General features: G+C 49.1%; 1 protein-coding gene across 1 annotated transcript; it reads right to left on the bottom strand.

Annotated features, from left to right (window-relative positions):
* Positions 1 to 5,467: 5,467 nt before the first annotated feature.
* On the bottom strand, positions 5,468 to 19,138 carry Acer1 (alkaline ceramidase 1). The gene is made up of 6 exons (XM_042697328.1): positions 19,046 to 19,138; positions 10,395 to 10,509; positions 10,072 to 10,213; positions 8,015 to 8,152; positions 5,842 to 5,979; positions 5,468 to 5,636 (listed from the first exon to the last, which is right to left on the bottom strand). Exons 1-6 carry the CDS (start codon positions 19,136 to 19,138, stop codon positions 5,468 to 5,470), a joined length of 795 nt encoding a protein of 264 aa, XP_042553262.1.
* Between the last annotated feature and the right edge of the window lie 120 nt (positions 19,139 to 19,258).

Genomic DNA, 19,258 nt, shown 5'->3' with positions numbered 1-19,258 from the left:
CCACTGTCCTCATAAAAAGGGAGGACAATGGGAAGGGCACTGACAGGCTGGGAAGGAAGTTTGCAAAGGAGACCTTTCCTTACAATGTGGCAAAGATATAACAGTTACAAATGTACAATGTTGCAAAGTCACAGTGTTACAAGGTGATTACAAAGAATCCAGCGGCCTCTTCAGTCAGCTGGCAAGTGTCCTTCAGTTAAGTATAACTTTGTAAAGATACAATGTTACAAGGATTACAATGTTACCAGATGAGTATAAAGAATCCAGCCCTCCTCCTCACTTAACTGGCAAGCATCTTTCAGTTAGGTTCTGTTACTTTCCAAAGTGCCTACTTAAGGCAAGTGTTGAGTTGATAAAAATGTATCCCACTATATACGGTGGATTGGAGGGGAGGGTAATTGGGGCTCTTTTTTTTTTTTTCAGATAGTCTTGTGCTTTTTGTAATGGCTGTTCTACACTGAGATCCTACTTCCTCTACCTTCCTCTGATGTGCCCTGCTACACTAGGCTTGTTTGTAAAAACGGAGTAACTTTTTGCCCTGACTTCTCCTTAAATGGTGATCTGCCCAGTCTCCACCTCTGGGGTAGCTTGGATTACCAAAGGAACCATTGAACATCACTCATGCAACACAATATGATTCTGCCGTATACAGGAATTCTGACACCTGCTCCCACATAAATGAACTTGAGTACTGAAGAACACACATTCCCAGGAGCTCCCTAAAGACAAATCCATAGACAGGAAGTAGGATGTGGAGACATGGGGGCTGAGAGGGGATGGGAGTTAGTTTAATGGGGGACACAGCTTCAGTGCCCAGAAATGGAGAATTCTGGAAGTGGATGTTGGAATTGTACACTTAAGATGGTTGGGGGGGAAGAGTAGGGGATGTGTGGGAGGGAAGGGATAGTAGGAGAAAAACAAAAAGGGTAAGCCGGGTCCCTGTGATTCACACCTGTAATCCTAACTACTCAAGAGGCTGAGATCTGAGGATCAAGGTTCAAAGCCAGCCCAGGCAGGAAAGTCCGTAAGACTCTTATCTCCAATAAACCACTAGAAAACTAGAAGTGGCACTGTGGCTCAAGTGGTAGAGGGCTCGCTTTGAGCCGAAGAGCGTCGGGACAGCACCCAGGCCCAGAGTTCAAGCCCCACAACCCACAAAAAATAAAAAACAAACAAAAAAAGGGTAATAATGATTGACAAGAAATGTACTCAAGGGCTGGGAAGGTGGCTCAGTGGTAGAGTGCTTGCCTTGCATGCATGAGGCCCTGGGTTCAATTCCTAAGCACCACATAAAAAGAAAAAGCCGGAAGTGGTGCTGTGGTTCAAGTGGTAGAGTGCTAGCCTTGAGCTAAAAAGCTAAGGAACAGTGCCCAGGCCCAGAGTTCAGGCCCACGACTGACAAAAAGAAAAAAAGAAAAAAGAAATGTATTCATTACCTTACTCATGTAACTGTAACCCCTCTGTATAGCATCTTTATAATAAAATAATTTTTAAAGATGGTTACAATTGTAAAATGATAAAAGTTTTTCTTAAGGCTGGTGCTCTACCACTCGAACCATTCCTCCAGTCTGGCTTTTTGCTGGTTAATTTGGAAGTAAAGTCTCGTCATCTTTTCTGACTGGACTAACTTTGAATGGTTCTCTGCCTCTTAAGTAGCTAGGATTATGAATGTGCATTATCAGTGCCCAGATCCATTTCTGATTCCTTTCTAATTCTCTGCTTAGTGTCTGAGCATCTTTAACCTCTGTCTAGCAACTTTAAAGAAATACAAATGGTGAGAAAATTACCTCATATTTGGTGGTCCTTTGAACCAGAGGTTCAAGAGCCTGGGGTCGGTGAAAGTTCCTAGCCCTGCCTGGACACTGAAACCTCACAGAAGCTTTAAAATATACCAGCCTGTGGCTGGGAATATGGCTTAGTGATAGAGTGTTGGCCTAGCATGCAGGAAGCCCTGGGTTTGATTCCTCAGTACCAGATACACAGAAAAGCTGGAAGTGGCACTGTGGCTCAAGTGGTAAAGTGCTAGCCTTGAGCAAAAGAAGGTCAGGGATAGTGCCCAGGCCCTGAGTTCAAGCCCCAGGACTAGCAATACAAGTAAAATAAAATAAAAATAAAATATATGAGGCCTGAGCTAGGCACTGATAGCTCACACCTGTAATCCTAGCTGTTTAGGAAGCTGAGATCTGAAAGTCACTGAGACTTTCATCTCCAATTAATCACAAAACAAAGGTGGAGATGGAGCTGTGGCTCAAGTGATAGAGCACTAGGCTTGAGCAAAAGGAGCTCAAGGACAGTGCCCTGGCCCAGAGCTCAAGCCCAAAATCAGCAAATATATACATATACATACAAAGCCTAGTTTTATTAATCTGGAATAGGTCAGAGACAACCTTCCCTCTCTCTTTTTTATTTTGTTTTTTATTTGTTTTGATTTTGGTTTGGTTGAGTTTTGGGGGTTTTGTTGTTTTGCAGTTCTGGAGATCAAATTCAGGTCCTTCTGCTTGCTCCCTAGGAAGACGCTCTACCACTTGAACCACATTTCCAGCCCCTTTTGCATTGCTTATTTATTTTTAGTGTGTGTGTGTGTGTGTGTGTGTGCGCGCACGTGCGTGCGTGTGCATGCATGCATGCAGATCCTGGGGCTTGAACCTCAAGGTGAGCACTCTACCACTTGAGCCACAGCTCCAATTCTGGCTTTCCTAGCTAGCTTCAAACCTGGATCCTCAGATCTCAGCCTCCTGAGTAGCTAAGATTACAGGCATGAACTACTACTGACTGGTGCTCAGCTTTCAATGTTTTTTGTTTTTGTTTTTGTTTTGGTCCAGTCGTGGGGCCTGAATTCTGGGTCTGGGCGCTGTCCCTCAGCTCTTCAGCTCAAGGCTAGCGCTCTACCACTTGAGCCACAGTGCCACTTCTGGCTTTTTTCTTTTTACTTATGTGGTGCTGAGGAATCGAACCCAGGCCCTCATGCATGCAAGGCAAGCGCTCTACCACTGAGCCACCTTCCCAGCCCTTTTTTTTTTTTGAGACAAAGTTTCATTATGAAACCAAGGCTGGCTTCAAACTTAATCATCCTCAGTCTCCTCAGTGGGGGAGGATATTGGGGGGGAGCAAGCTAAGGAGTGTTCTAGGAGTGGGTCACCCCAGTTAATGGCCTCAGTTTTGGGCCTATGACTAATGAATTCTTATTGAAGGAGGCACAATGTTTCCTATCTCGACACACCCATGTAATCAAGGCTTCAGGAAAACCAGAGAACAAATGACAATTTGAGGATTCAGCAGAATGCATCATAGATCTTGTGGAATTGATTGAGCATCTATTTTATCATGCCAGTCCAATGCTACAAGCAGAGACAGCCTAGAGGCAGATAAATGAGGCTCCCAGAGGTTCATAGTAACACTGCCTGACCTGTGGTTCAGCCTCCGGTCTGTAACTATCTGGGATGGTAAGCCTCTACCGCCCTCTAGTGGTCCACGTTTTTTGCACCCATGGGGATGGCTACATTGTGACACTATTTTTTCCTTGTAGCTGGTCTTGCTTACCAATAGGATAGGTTGTTTCTCATTTTGTTTTATTTGTTGAGTATTTGTGTTTTTTGTGTGCAAGTCATGGGGTTTGAACTCAGGGCCTGTGTGTTGTCCCTGACCTTTCATGTATCATCTTGCTTTCCTTCCATTGGCAAGGTCATTCCAATCTCTGGAGTCACGCTGCCACTCACTCTGCTCAGCCCAGACCTGCCATGACTCCCAGAATGGATGGCTTTCTCTTCCCATGAGCCAGTTCATAGATGTATGGAAGAATGGGTTAATGGTGGAAAATAGATGAATGGCAAGCTGGTTGAATGATTTGGTTGGCTGAATTATAGAAAATAGAGAACCAAATGTGATGGATGGATGTAGGTTAATAGGGTGGATACATGGATGCATGCGTAGATGGATGTGGGGGCTGGATGAATGGGCAGTGGATGAAAACAAATGTATCGATGAGTGAATGAATGGGAAAATGCTTCCGGGGATAGATGGACACAATGGCAACTGAACAGGTGGATTTTAAAAAAGAAAAATGGATGGATGAATTAATGGATGGGCAAAGGATGGATGGATGGATGGATGGATAGTGGATGGATGGTGATTGGATGGGCACATGGATGATAGGTGGATAGGGGCCCGTGGATTGGATGGATGGATAAATGAGTGGGTGGATGGGGGTTATTGGCTGGCTGGAGAGATGAGTGAGTGGATGGAATGGTGGGTGGATGGGTGGATGATGGGGAATATGTATGGATAAGCCAATGGAGGAATGGAGGAATGTCAGTGGGTGGGCAGGTGTCTTCACAACTCTGTATCAGTACGTCCTACACATCAGTTTGTTTATTCACACAGATCCACAAGCAGAGAAATGTTATTTCCAGACAAGGAACATAAGCATTGTCCATATCACATAAGTAGAGAGGGATCAAGCAACAATGCACACTTAGATCTACCAACGGTGACCCTCATGCTCTCATGAACATACACACCACTCCCCCCGCCCCCGCCTCCCTTCCGTGGCTCCCAGGGCCTGAACCAGCCACCCCTGTAGCTCTCTGATGCCCCATGCCTCACAGCACCCAGACTGCCAAGTGTGGGCCTAGCTGACCCACAGGGGTAACTTGTTCCTCCCCACTCCCCAGGCACACACAGCAGAGCCTGCAAGATCTCTCCACATGGGTATGGGTGTAGGATGCGGTCCCCGTAAGTCATGTTTTTCCTCTGGGATGTCCCTCCATGGGGCATTGTCTGAAGACAGACCCAGGGCATCTAAAGTAGCCAACAATCCAGACAAGGTGTTGGACAGCAAGCCCCAGTTTCCAGTCACTCAGAGCAGCAACATACCATGTGGTCATCCCAGAACCTGGAAATTACATGATAAGGACATGGGGACAGTGTGGATACAGGAGAGAGTGAAGGAGGACAGGGTCAGGCCATGAAGGGACCCGTCATCACCCAGGCCATCAGAGTCACTGGGAGTCCATCCCTTACTCTGGGCCAGAACAAAGAGCTTAGAAAAGTGGGCAGGGGGGTAGCCAGGCAGTGGTGGCTCCCACTTGTCATCCTAGCTACTCAGGAGGCTGAGATCTGAGGATCGTGGCTGAAAGCCAGCCCCAGCAGGAAAGTCTGTGAGCCTCCTATCTCCAATGAACCACCAGAAAACCAGAAGTGGTGCTATGGCTCAAGTGATAGAGCGCTAGCCTTGAGCACAAAGATGCTCTGGGACAGCACCAATGCCCTGAATGATGAAAGAAAGAGAGAAAGAGAGAAAGAAAGAGAGAAGGAAAGAAAGAACAAAAGAAAGAAAGGAAAAGAAAAGAAAAGGGGGGGGGGTGATGCAGAACTGCAAGTGTTCCTCAGGTGGATGTTCCAGTCCTGTCCTCTGTCCTCAGGCCCAGGAGACTCAGCAGAGTGACCAGCGTGCAGAGACCAGCAGGGCTCAGCAGCACTTGCCATTGTCATGGAGTTCCACATAGGGCACCCCCACAGGCCAAGTGTCACATGGCCAGTAGCGCAGCTTAAGGGTTTTCTCTGGCATCTCGTACTGGGCATCTACCAAGAGCATGATGGCCATGCCATAGGGGAAGGTGGCGCTGATCAGCAAATGCCTGCAGGGGTGAGAAGAACACAGCGAGGTGCCATATGCCCCAGAAACCCCCCGGACCCTCTCCAGCCTTACCAAGGTCACCCCCCACCCTCACCACATCCCAGGATCTGGGTCTCCCTCCTTACTCCCACCTCGCTCCAAGCTCTGGCATATGGAAGCTTCTCTAAGGCTGGGGTCCTGGGGCCACTCCTGGGGCAGGTGCTTACCAGATGCTGTGGAGGTAAGAGAAATGAATCCGTTGCCAGAAGCCACACAGCGCTCGGTCACTGATCCAGCTGGTCATGGCAGTGGCCCATAGAATCACAGATACCTCAATCAGGTGCTTTAGTTCCTTGTTGCTGGTCCTGGGGAGAGAAGGATGGAATTCAGGCCTGCCTCAGACATCAGCACCCAGAGGAGTTGATGGGACATTCCAACACCTGAGGAGATGAGGTTCGGAGGAAAAGAGGACAGATGAAGGGCACAAAGGTGCTGGTGCTCACCGCCAGGCTTGGTGTTGTTGGGAGGTGTGGATCCTTTAAGAGGTGGAGCTTAGTGGTAGAGCTTAGGTCATTGGGGGTGTGTCCTCAAAGGGAACTGTGGAACCTTTTACACTCCCTGGCTGTGAGGTGAATGATATGGCTCAGCCAGGTACTGGTGCCTTGATGGTACCACTCAGACCCAAAGCAACAGGGACAACAGACCATGATCTGAAATCTCTAAAACTATCAGGCAGCCAGGTGCTGGTGGGTCGGTCACTCCTAGCTACTCAGGAGGCTGAAATCTGATGATCGTGGTTCAAAGCCAACCTGGGCAGGAAAGTCCATGAGAGTCTTATTGACAATTAACCACTAGAAAACCAGAAGTAGCCCTGAGGCTCAAAGTGGTAGAGCCTTGAGTGCCAGCCTTGAGCAAAAAAGCTCAGGGAGAGTGTGGAATGTGGCTTAGTGATAGAGTGTTTGCCTAGCATGCATGAAGCCCTGGATTTCATTCCTCAGTACCACATACACAGAAAAAGCTAGAAGTGGCACTGAGGCTCAAGTAGTAGAGTGCTAGCCTTGAGCTGAAGAGCTAAGGGACAGTGCCCAAGCCCAGAGTTCAAGCCCCAGAACCGACAAACAACAACAACAAAAACAAACCAGGTGTCAGGAGCCCATGCTTGTAATCCTTGCTACTCAGGAGGCTGAGATCTGAGGATCACAGTTTGAAAACAGGAAAGTCCATGAGACTCTTATCTCCAATTAATCACAGAAAAAGTCAGAAGTGGCCCTGGTAGAGCACTAGCATTGAGCAGAAGGAGCTCAGGATCAGAGCCCAGGCCCAGAGTTCAAGCACCAGAACACTCAATCTCCCACCCCCACCTCTCTCTCTCTCTCTCTCTCTCTCTCTCTCTCTCTCACACACACACACACACACACACACACCACACAAAGGCCAGGCTGGCTGGGAATGTGGCTTAGTGGTAAAGTGCTTACCTAGCATGCATGAAGCCCTGGGTTCGATTCCTCACTACCACATAAACAAACAAACACCAACAGCCAGAAGTGGCACTGTGGCCCAAGTGGTAGAGTGCTAGCTTTGAGCAAAAGAAGCTCAGGGACAGTACTCAGGAGGTCAGGAAACTGAGGTCTGAGGATCATGGTTCAAAGTCAGCTCAGACATGAAATGCATAAGAATCTCAGCTCCATTCATTCACCACCAGAAAGTTGGAAGTAGAGCTGTGGCTCAAATGTAGAATACTAGCCTTGAGCAAAAAAGTTCAAGGGCAGGGGCTGGGAATGTGGCTTAGTGGTAGAGTGCTTACCTAGCACACATGAAACCCTGGGTTCGATTCCTTAGTACCACATAAACAGAAAAAGCCAGAAGTGGCACTGTGGCTCAAATGGTAGAGTAAAAAAGGTCAGGGGCAGTGCCTAGACCCTGAGTTCAATACTCAGGACTGGCACCCAAAAAATAAAGAAAGAAGGAAAGAAAGGAAGGAAGGAAGGAAAAAAGGAAGGAGAGAAGGAAAAGCAAGCAAGTTGGATGGTGACCAAAATAAACCTCATCTGCCCCACCCTCCAACCATTGAGATGGGGTCTAGCTATGATGCTGAGGCTGGCATGGAGGTTGGGGGGAGTAATTTTCACTACTTTGATGTATATTTTAGGGGTTCTATCCACAACAGACCAAGCTGTAGCCAGACAGACTTAAGTTCAAGACCTTGCCCTGAGCTCATTGCTGTGTGATGGGGGGGGGGGGGGGGGGGGAGGGGGGAGGGGAGAGAGGGCAAACACTCTAGGAGCCTGCAATCAGGTCAGCAGGGGAAATAGCAAGGGGTGTTTGGAGAAGAGGGAAACCACACACACACACACACACACACACACACACACACACCTGCAGTCCCCCTACCCCACTCACTTCTTGTACTCCTGGTGTAACATGTAGAGGATATGCAGGGCGATGCTGTTGAGGGCGTACGCATTGGCCACCGGCCTCAGTAATGACAGGAAGGAGCTGATCACTGTGGTGACCACCACCAGCCAGGAGAAGTGGGACCTGTGGGACAGTGACTCTGTTGGCGGGGGAGGGAGGGCCTGAAGGCCTGGACCCCTGCAGGGTCACCCTGCAGTGGGCTCAGGATTTCCCAGGTATGTGCTAGAGGACCTCCATGGAAGGGCTCAGTAGAACAAAGACAGGGTCTCATGAAACCCAGTGGGTTGGTGAAGGCTTGAAGCCTCAAGTGGACTCAGAAGCAGGACCACCAAGTTCATCACCTAGGAGAACTTAGGAGCCCTCAAATGAAGGATCTCAGGGGGCCAGGAGATCACAGAGACTGGAGATTATAAGGGTGTTGCAGGGAGAGGAGTTCTGGACAATTCAGTGAGGGAGAGTGGTGCATTCAAGTGGGATTAGTTCCAGAAAAGCCTGAGGTGAGTGTAGAATCCAGTCAGGTCAGGAGAAGGCCCCAGGAAGATAAGATGAAAGATCCCAGAGTCAGGCTTGAATGGCCCACATCTGTCATCCCACATCTCTGCCTCTTGGGAGGTAGAGATTAGAAGGATCATAGTTTGAGGTGATGTCTACTAAATAAGAGGCATAGGTTAGGAGGATCTTGATCCGAGGCAGGTCTTGGGCAAAACCATGAGACTTTTATCCAAAAAGAAACTAAAAGCAAGGGACTGGGAATGTGGCTTAGTGGTAGAGCCCTTGTCTTGAGTGAAGAGCTGAGGGACAGCGTGCAGGCCCAGAGTTCAAGCCCACGACTGACCAAAAGAAATTTAAGAAAAGAGAGGTAAGAGGGCTGGGAAGGTGGCTCAGTGGTAGAGTGCTTGCCTTGCATGCTTGAGGCTCTGGGTTCGACTCCTCAGCACCACATAAGCAGAAAAAAAAAGCCAGAAGTGGCACTGTGGCTCAAGTGGTAAAGTGTTAGCCTTGAGCTGAAGAGCTGAGGGACAGCACCCAGGCCCAGAGTTCAGGCCCCACGACCAAGAAAAAAAAGAAAAAGAAAAAAAGAAAAGTGAGGTAAGGGGTAGGGTGGGACATTGATCAAGATGCACTGTATTCATACATTGCTCTGTTGGGTGGCAACTCCTTTATACAACTACTTAAAGAAAATTTAAAAGAATATATTTATATTTTTAAAAAGTCTAAATCCGGGGTGCCGGTGGCTCAGGCCTGTCATCCTAGCTACTCAGGAGGCTGAGATCTGAGGATCATGGTTCAAAGCCAGCCCAGGCAGAAAAGTCCATGAGACTCTGATCCCCAATAAACCACTAGAAAACCGAAGTGGTGCTGTGGCTCAAGAGGTAGAGCCCTCACCTTGAGCTGAAGAGCTGAGGGACAGCACCCAGGCCCAGAGTTCAAACCCCACGACTGACAAAAAAAAGTCTAGAGGCATGACTCAAATGCTAAAATGCCTGTCTACTAGGTGCAAGGCCCTGAGTTCAGACTCCAGTACTGCCAAAGAAAAAATGGAGGAGGGAAAGGAGGAAGGGAAGGGAAGGAGGAAGGGAAGGAAAGGGAAGGAGGAAGGGAAGGGAAGGGAAGGAAAGGGAAGGGAAGGGAAGGGAAGGGAAGGGAAGGGAAGGGAAGGGAAGGGAAGGGAAGGGAAGGGAAGGGAAGGGAAGGAGGAAGGGAAGGGAAGGAGGAAGGGAAGGAGGAAGGGAAGGGAAGGGAAGGGAAGGAGGAAGGGAAGGGAAGGGAAGGGAAGGGAAAGGAAAGGAAAGGAAAGGAAAGGAAAGGAAAGGAAAGGAAAGGAAAGGAAAGGAGAGAAAAGATTCCAATCCTCGAGAGAGATCTTAGGCCTGGGAGTCCTGGGCACCCCCTCCATCCCAGGTGATTCAGTTTGGAGAAGGTCCCAGGCTCACCCAGTCAGGTGGGGACTGCAGAGAATCCCAGGTTAGGGGGAGGGAAAGGGGAGAGCGGATGAGGGGGCAGGGCCGACAGCGCGGGTTCCGCCCCTCGGCCCCGCCCACCTGTTGCCCTTCAGGAAGGCCGGGAAGTAGCAGCGGGGCATCCACAAGCCGTAGTTGTAGGCCAGGAGCCATAGGATGGAGAGTTCGTCCAGCAGCTGGCCCAGGAAGCTGAGCGTCATGTGGAAGTACATGGAGAACAGGCCTGGGGACCGAGAGGAGGGGAAGCGGCAGGTCAGGTGGGTCACCTGGCCCCGCCCCGCCGGCCCCGCCCCCTCGGGCCCCGCCCACATCCCCTCCCCATTGGTCAGTCTCTCGCGGGCCCCACCCTCTCTGGCCCCGCCCGGGTCCCGCCCCCAAAGGCCTGCTACACAGGCCCCACCCACCTATGAACATGAAGAGGACGCAGACCCCTTGGATGTTTCTGGACCGCTGCTTGGAGTAGGGATGCATCAGGACCAGCAAGAGGGACCCGAAGAAGAAGAAGGACACATTGCTGAACTGTGAAGAGAGGCAGAGGAGTGCCATTCGGATCAGATGGCCCAGCAGGGATAGAGGGGGTGGGGGGGCCCCTATAGCTTCCAGAAAGTCCTTACAGCCAGGATTTGCCATTCACCTGTCAATGTCCCAACTCATGTGTCTCTTTCTTTCTTCCTTGTTCTCTTTCTCTTCTTTTCTTTTCCTTCCTTCCTTTCTTCCTTCCTTCCTTTTTTCTCTCTCTTCCTCTCTCTCTCTCTCTCTCTCTCTCTCTCTCTGCTGGTCGGGAGCTTGAACTCAAGGCCTAAGCACTGTTTCTGAGCTTTTTTACCCAAGGCTGATGCTCTCCCACTTGATCCACAGCTCCACATCCAGCTTTTTGTTGGCTAACTGAAGAGTCTCACATACTTTCCTGCCCAGGCTTCAAACCATAATCCTCAGATCTCAGCCTCCTGTAGCTGGAATTATAGACATGAGCCATCAGCACCTGGCCTAGCTGATTTTTCTTTTCCTTTATTTATTTTTAATTCTTGGTGCTGGCAAGCCAGAATACCATAAAGACACTTATACATCCATGTTCATCCATGTTCCCAATAGCCAAGTTATGGAAACAACCCAGATGCCCTAAAACACATGAGTAGATTTTTTTTTATGTGGTACCTATACACAATGCAATTTTACACAGCCATTGGAAAGAATAATAGTATGACATTGGCAGGGAAATGGATAGACCTAGAACAAATCATGAGGTAAGCCAAGCTCAGAAAGACAAATGGCCCACATTTTCTCTCATATGGGGAAGCTAGATCTAAAATACATGATAAATTATACAGGACTCTAGGGGCTGGGAATGTGGTTTGGTGGTAGAGTACTTGCCTAGCATGCATGAAGCCCTGGGTTCAATTCCTCAGTACCACATACACAGAAAAAGCTGGAAGTGGCTCTGTGGCTCAAACTGATAGAGTGCTAGCCTTGAGCAAAAGAAGTTCAGGGACAGTGCCCAGGTCCTGGGACTGGCAAAAAAAATTATACAGGATTCTCTAAGCATTCACACACAGCAAGACCAAAGGAGATAGGGGAACAACACAAAGGTTCAACGCTTCCAGGGCTCAGAGCGTATGAAGTAATATTTATCAAAATGAACTCCAGGAAATGAAAATGAGGGGTTTTCTTTTTTCTTTTTTTTGGTTCGGTCATGGGGCCTGAACTCTGGGCCTGGGTGCTATCCCTCAGCTCTTCAGCTCAAGGCTAGCACTCTACCACTTGAGCCACAGCGCCACTTCCGGCTTTCTTCTTTTTGCTTATGTGGTGCTGAGGAATTGAACCCAGGGCCTCTGGCATGCAAGGCAAGCGCTCTACCACTGAGCCAACTTCCCAGTCCTCTTTTCTTTTTTTTTTATCTTGTTTGTTTTTCCAACTTTGGGAGGGTAAGGGATGACACAAAAATGTAGGGACATAAGGTACATCAGTGGTGCTCAGTAGAAACTTTGTTGAACTATAATGAAATGGACTATAATGCTTGTAGGAGAGGGCAGGAGGGAAAAACTAAGAGAGCGCAAGGAAAGGGGTGACATTTTCCAAAAAGAAATGTACTCATGGAAGCCAAGAGCTGGTGGCTCACGCCTGTAATCCTAGTGACTCAGGAGGCTGAGATTGAAGGATCATGGCTCAAAAGCCAGCCCAGGCAGAAAAGTCTATGAGACTCTTATCTCCAATTAACCACCAGAAAACTGGAAGTGGCATTGTAGCCTAAGTGGTAGGGTGCTCCCTTTGAACTGAAGAGTTCAGGGACAGTGACCAGACCCACAGTTCAAGCCCCATAACTGACCCCCCCCCCAAAAAAAAGCCAAAAGCAGAACCAGGCCCCAGTAATTACACCTATAATCTGAGCTACTTAGGAGGCTGAGACCTGGAGGATCAGGGTTCAAAACAACCCCCAGGCAGAAAAGTCAATGAAGACTCCATCTCTAACCAGCAAAATATTAGGACTGGAGGCATAATTCAAGTGGCAGAGCACCAGCTATGAGCTAGAAAGCTGAGGGAGAATGCACAGCCCTGAGTTCAAGCATCAGAACCACAAAAAATAGACCCACTACTCCACTCATCATTCATTCATTCATCCCTACACTAAATGATTGTGAGAAAAGACAGTTTATTAACGATATATAACAGGGTGGCAGGACCCACTGAATGGGATCCAGTGGATGTCAGATGAAGGTCAGTAAGGGGCTGGGAATGTGGCTCAGTGGTAGAGTGCTTGCCTTGCATGTATGAAGCCCTGGGTTCAATTCCTCAGTACCACATAAACAGAAAAGGCCAGCAGTGGCACTGTGGCTCAAGTGGTACAGCACTATCCTTGAGCACAGAATGGCTAAGGGATAGCACCCAGGGCCCGAGTTCAAGCCCCAGGACTGGCAAAAAAAAAAAAAAAAAGACAGAATGTGACTGTTCTTTTCTCCTCTTTACCAAGGCTCCAACCCCTGCATCCATTCTGTACGTGGCAAGAGGGTGACCCTGAGGAATCCTGGGTAGGGTGCATGGAGCCAGGAATTATGCTGCATGGAACTGATGGATAACCTCTTATTAATAAGATTGCCTCACACACTGGGTGTGCTCTGTGACCTTGCACAAGAAATTTTTATGTCTCCTTTTATCAGAGGAGAGTTGTGGCATAAACATTCCTATTTCAGGTCAGGTATAACAGAGTGCACACCTGTAATCCCAGCCCTTGGAAGGCTGGAGAAAGAGGATCTTGAGTTCCAAGTCAGCTGCAAAACAAACAAACAAATATTCCATTACTTTCACCTATATTCCTAGCTACTAGAGAGGCTGAGATCTGAGGCTTGGGATTTGAGTCCAACTTGGGCAGAAAACGGGAGGGTCTCTAGGTCTTAAATAACCAGCAGCTTAGCACTGGTGGCTCACACCTGTAATCCTAGCTACTCAGGAGGCTGAGATCTGAGGATCACAGTTCAAAGCCAGCCTGGGCAGGAAAGTCCATAAGACTCTTATCTCTAATTAACCAGCAGTAATAAGTGGTGTTGTGGCTTAAAGTGGCAGAGTGCTAGCCTTGAGCAAAAGAACTGAGGGACAGCAACCAGACCCCGAGTTCAAGTCCCATAACCAACAAAGCAAAAGAAAATGAAACAGCAAAAAGCTGCACTGGAGGTGTGGCTCAAGTGCTAGAGTGCCATCCTTGAACAAAAGAACCAAAGGAAAGTGTGAGGCCCTGATTTCAAGCCCCAGTTCTGACGTGCGTGTACACACACACACACACACACACACACACACACACACAGAATGGATTCCTTCTTCAATTGAAGGGAACCTAGTTAGTAGATTCTTCTGCCATCGCACTGTTGCTTTTTGTGATTTGTCTGTTACCATTTCCAGAACTTCAGTCCCTACCACCTCTCCACCCCCATGCCCCCAATCCCCACCCCTGCCCAGGGCACCAGGAAGGGAGTTGTCTATTTGGGTGACTTCAGCATCCCCAGAGCCAGAACAGAGCCCAGCCCATGCCCCAAGGGATCCGTCCCTCATCTCTGGATAAGACAGAAAATGAAGAAATTGTCACCTAGATTGCAGTGTCTCACCAGCCCTGGAAGGGTGGAGATCAGAAGACGCTCACTACAAGGCCCGAGGCCCAGCTGGGCTGTGAGCACCACAGCATTATCACCATTCCCAGAAGTGTAATTATCTGAGTGCCAGGCTGGCTGCATACCACCATCCAGTGCTCAGGCTGAGACTGAATGTGGTTGAAGAGGAAGGCTGAGGGGCAGAAGGGGTTGGATCTCCTGTCCACATGTGGTCTGCCCTAAGACACTGCATCCAGGAGCTCCCAGAGGGCTAGCTTTTCCCCCTGGGTCCTACAGCATTCACACCAGCAAGAGGCAGGGCTGGAAAGCAGTAGGGAAGGTCCAGGTCCTCTCTACACCCTCTTCATCCTGACCTCCTCCTGTCCTTCTAGGACCTTCTAGAACCAAGTGAGTTTCTCTTGGATGCTCCCAACCCTCTCCCTGTTCCCCGTTCTCCACCTCTATTTGCATTTGCAGGGTCCTTCCTGGCTTCCCTCCCTGCAGAATTCAACCACGCCACCCAGCTGACCTCACCATGACTCCCACTCAGAATGCCTTCATTTGGCCTGACATTTCACTGCCCCTCTCCCTCATCCACACCCAGCCTCAACTGCTGGTTAGCGTCAAGTCACCAGCGATTTCCCAACTGGCTGGGAGCTCTTTCATGAGAGCCTTTTGCACAGGCCATTCTCTTTGCCCTGCAGAAGAGAATTAGCTGTGCTTTATTTATTTATTTAGCCAGTCCTGGGGCTTGAACTCCAAGCCTAGGCACTGTCCCTGAGCTTCTTTTGCTCAAGGCTAATACTCTGACACTTGAGCCACAGTGCTGCTTCTGTTTTTGTTTGTTTGTTTTTGTTTTTTCCTGTTTATGTGGTACTGAGGAATCAAACCCAGGACATCATGCACACTAGGCCAAGCACTCTACCACTAAGCTACATTCTCAGCCCTAGCTGTGCTCTTTTAATTTTACTTTTGTTTGTTGTGTCCATCCTGGGGTTTGAACTTGGGGCCTAGGCACTGTCCCTGAGCTCTTATGATCAAGGCTGCACTCTGTCATTTGACCCACAGCTCTACTTCCAGCATCTTGGTAGTTAATTGTAGATCTGGAGTTCTCTTGCCTGGATTTCTTCCCTGGGCTGACTTTGAACCAGGATCCTCACATCTCAGCCTTTTGATGAGCGAGGATTACAGGTGTGAGCCACCAGTGCCTGGTCCTGCATGTTTGTTGAATGAATGAGTTTGTTAATGAACACAGGACAAGGTTCAAACACTAACCCTGGGAGCAATCTGGTTTGATTTTATTTTTTTAATCACTCTTGAAATTCTAGCCACAGAAACAGCCCTTCCTCCTCCCCCAACCTGACAAGCTTCTATTTTCCTTCCAGGTAGAGACACACTTAGTGAATTCCTATTCATCTTTCAAAATCCTCCTCTGAAGTGCCCCAGAATTGAGTCTTTTGGTGCCTCTGTTTGCTGCCTGGACCAGGGATGCCTGGGTTTTGCCTCTCTCATCTACAATAGAACACCTAGCAGGCAGAGCCATGAGAAGGGGAAAAAAAAACAAACCAACCAACCAAACTTCCCCACTGTGAGTCATAACTCCTAAACCAGTCATGATAAAAATCAATGGGGACACCTTTAATATTTTTCTGCAACATACATACTTTGTCTTTTCATTTACATCCCCAGATCAAAATCATGCTCTTCTTTTGTTGGTTTGTTTGTTTGAGAGTCTCACTATGGAGCCTAAGCTGGCCGGGACCTCAGGTCCTCCTGCCTTAACCTTCCAAGGGGTGTACTGGGATTACAGGTGTGCCCTGCTCTACCTGGAGTTTTTTTTTGGGGGGGGGAGGAACTGGTCCTGGGGCTTGAACTCTGGGCCTGGGCGCTGTCCCCCAGCTCTTCAGCTCAAGGCTAGCGCTCTACCACTTGAACCACAGCGCCACTTCCGGCTTTTTCTGCTTATGTGGTACTGAGGAATCGAACCCAGGGCCTCATGCATGCATGGCAAGCACTCTACCACTGAGCCACCTTCCCAGCCTGATGCTTACTTTTTTTTTTTTTAAGCAGTTGGAAACAAAATCCATTGAATATTACTTTTGTGACTTCTGAAAGTGAGAGGAAACCCACTTTTCGGTGGCAACAGATAAAGCTGGGCTTGGCAAGCTTTGCCCACTCATTTACCTATCATCTGTGGCTGCTTTGAACCCCAGGTAACAGAATTAGAGAGGATTTTTTTTCTCCTGTCAGTCCTAGGATTTGAACTCAGGGCCTGGGTGCAGTCTCTGAGCTCCTTTGCTTAAGGTTAGTACTCTACCACTTGAGCCACAGCTCCACTTTCACATGTGTGTTTCTGTGTGTGTGTGTGTGTGTGTGTGTGTGTGTGTGTGTGTGTGGTAAATTGGAGATAAGAGCCTCTCACAATTTCCTGCTTGAGCCTGCTTCAAACCGCTAGCCTCAGATCTTAATCTCCTGAGTAGCTAGGATCATAGCTCAGCTTTTGGCGTGCATGTGTGCATGTATGCATGCATGTGCATGTGCGCATGTGTGTGTGTGTGTGTGCGCACATGCCAGTACTTGGGCTTGAAGTTACAACCTTGGCGCTCTCCCTGAGCTTTTTCACTCAGGGCTGGTGCTCTACCACTTGGGCCACAACTCCACTTTTGGCTTTGTGGTGGTTAACTTTCCTGCTGGGGCTGGCTTTACTCTGATCAGCAAATCTCAGTGTGCAAAGTAGCTAGGAATGATTACGGGTGTACCACTCTCAGTACCTTCATCTCTCTCTCTCTCTCTCTCTCTCTCTCTCTCTCTTTTGTCAGTCTTGGGGCTTGAACTCTGGGCTGGGCACTGTCTTTCAGCTCTTCAGCTCAAGGTTAGCCTTCCACCACTTGAGCCACAGCACCACTTCTGGCTTTTTCTGCTTATGTGGTGCTGAGGAATCAAACCCAGGGCCTCATCCATAAAAGGCAAGCACTCTACCACTGAGCCACCTTCCCAGCCCCCATTCAGCATTCTACCACTTGAGCCACAGCACCACTTACGGTTTTCTGGTCGTTTATTGGAGACAAGAGTCTCACAGAGGGGCTGGAAAGGTGGAGGTGGCTCAGGGGTAGAGTGCTTGCCTTGCATGCATGAGGCCCTGGGTTCGATTCCTCAGCACCACATAAGCAAAAAGAAAAAAGCCGGAAGTGGCTCTGTGGCTCAAGTGGTAGAGCACGCTAGCCTTGAGCTGAAGAGCTGAGGGACAGCGCCCAAGCCCAGAGTTCAGGTCCCATGACTGGACCCCCCCCCCCCCCAAAAAAAAAGAGTCTCACAGAGCCGGGCACCAGTGGCTCACTCCTGTAATCCTAGCTACTTAGGAGGCTGAGATCTGAGGATCACAGTTCAAATCCAGCCCGGGCAGGAAAGTCTATGAAACTCTTATCTCCAATAAATCACCAGAAAACCAGAAGTGGTGCAGTGGCTCAAGTGGTAGAGCATTCGCCTTGAGCTGAAGAGTGCAGGGACAGTGCCCAAGCCCAGAGTTCAAGCCCCAGGACCGACAAAAAAAAAAAAAAAAGTCTCTCGGACTTTCCTGCCCAGGCTGGCTTTGAACCATGATCCTCAGATCTCAGTCTCCTGAGTAGCTAGGATTATAGGCGTGAGCCACCTGTGCCTGGCTTATTTCTGCTTTTTTGCCCAGGGCTCCTAACCTCCTACCTTAGCCAGGCCTGTGTCTGGGATAATAGGTATGAAAGTCTGTAATCAGCTTATCTGTGGAGATAAAATCTTGCCTCTACTCCCCCTTGGCAGGCTTCCAATGGCAATCCTCCCACTTTGTCTTCCAGAGCAGCTGGGATTACAGGTGGGTGCTACCAGTACCTGGCTCCCAGCAGAGCCTTTTCAATTCGAGTGGAACCAGTGCCACACCCAGTCTCATAAAGAAAAATCCAAAGGGGGAAAATGCTCACGAATGGATTGCAGGGAAAGGTTAGGTATTGTTTTGTGAAACTTGGGGTTGATACCAATGGCACTAAACATTCAGTGACTTAGAAATGCTTGAACCCAGTGCTGATGGCTCACGCCTGTTATCCTAGCTACTTAAGAGGCTGAGATCTGAGGATCTGGGTTTAAAGCCAGACCAGAAAGCCCCTGGGACTCTTATCGCCAATGAACGACCAGAAAACTGGAAATGGCACCATGATTCCAGGGGTAGAGGGAAAAACAAATTGAGAGCTGAAGGCCCCAAGTTCAAATCTCAGTCCTGGCACACAAACTACACTAAAGCAAAAAAGGACTGGGAGTGTGGCTCAAGCAGTAGAACAACTTCTTTTGCAAACATGAGGACTTGAGTTCAAGCCCCAGGCTTATCTCCCCGTACCTCACCTGGACTCTGTAGGACCAGGGCTCAGCAGGTAGTGACTGAGCACTGACTGAGCTGCAGGGACCAGCAACAGGACCAACAAACCACACAGCCCTCCTTCCTCTTCCCTATCAGTCACCTGTGAGCACTTGTAAGGGAGCAGGGTCTGGGGTGAGTGTGACTGACTATTCCTGCACCTGAGGGGTTTCCTGGGAGCTGGAATAGTAGGCTAGTCCCCAGAAAAATGGGGGTGTTAGCCACCTTGGTCTGGAGATGTGGCTGAGAGAAAAAAAGACCAACATGACCACCTCCTCCAGGGAGCCTTCCTGGATTCACCCTCCCAGACTCAGAGCCCCCTCCCTGCAAAGTCTCCTCAGAGCTGCCTATGCACCATCACAGACCACCCACCCCAGACCCAAGTGACCACCAAAGATACAGGAAGGAATGAAGGGAAAGGGGACAAACGTATCTTTACCAAAACAAGAAAGCCAAGCCCCACACAAGAAAGAGGAGCCATTCCAGCACCCTTCTCCAGGAGAGGATGAGGGAGTAAGAAGCTCCAGGATTTGAACCTGAGACTGTTGAGATTCCTCCCACCTCCCTCTCCCATCACCTGCGAGGTCCAGCGCTCAGCCCTCACCGTGTTGTAGAACTCAGCCACCAGCTCTGAGTGTTTGAAATTATCCTCACACCAGTCTACCTCAGAGCTCTGATAGCTGAAGATGCTAGGCATCTTGTCCCAATGTCAGCCGCCGGTACTTTGGCAGCAGTGACAAGTCAGACAAGACAGTGAGCCCAGGAGGGCTGGGCCAGGAGGTGGGGAGAGGACAGCCAGGGCCCACGGCAGGCAGGC

The sequence above is a fragment of the Dipodomys spectabilis genome, unplaced genomic scaffold (genome assembly GCF_019054845.1).
Source record: "Dipodomys spectabilis isolate Male_0828 unplaced genomic scaffold, ASM1905484v1 ptg000215l, whole genome shotgun sequence".
NCBI lineage: Eukaryota > Metazoa > Chordata > Mammalia > Rodentia > Heteromyidae > Dipodomys > Dipodomys spectabilis.
Note: the sequence above shows the minus strand (reverse complement) of the source record. Positions and strands in the feature narration are given on the sequence as shown.

What these genes read in the sequence shown, in the direction of transcription:
- Acer1 (XM_042697328.1), bottom strand. Translation starts at nt 19,138, where the DNA reads ATGCCTAGCATCTTCAGCTATCAGAGCTCTGAGGTAGACTGGTGTGAG. An exon ending in TGGCTGAGTTCTACAACACG is followed by an intron (nt 10,510 to 19,045) that starts GTGAGGGCTGAG and finishes CTCTCTTCACAG; the next exon opens with TTCAGCAATGTGTCCTTCTT. An exon ending in CGTCCTCTTCATGTTCATAG is followed by an intron (nt 10,214 to 10,394) that starts GTGGGTGGGGCC and finishes CTCGGTCCCCAG; the next exon opens with GCCTGTTCTCCATGTACTTC.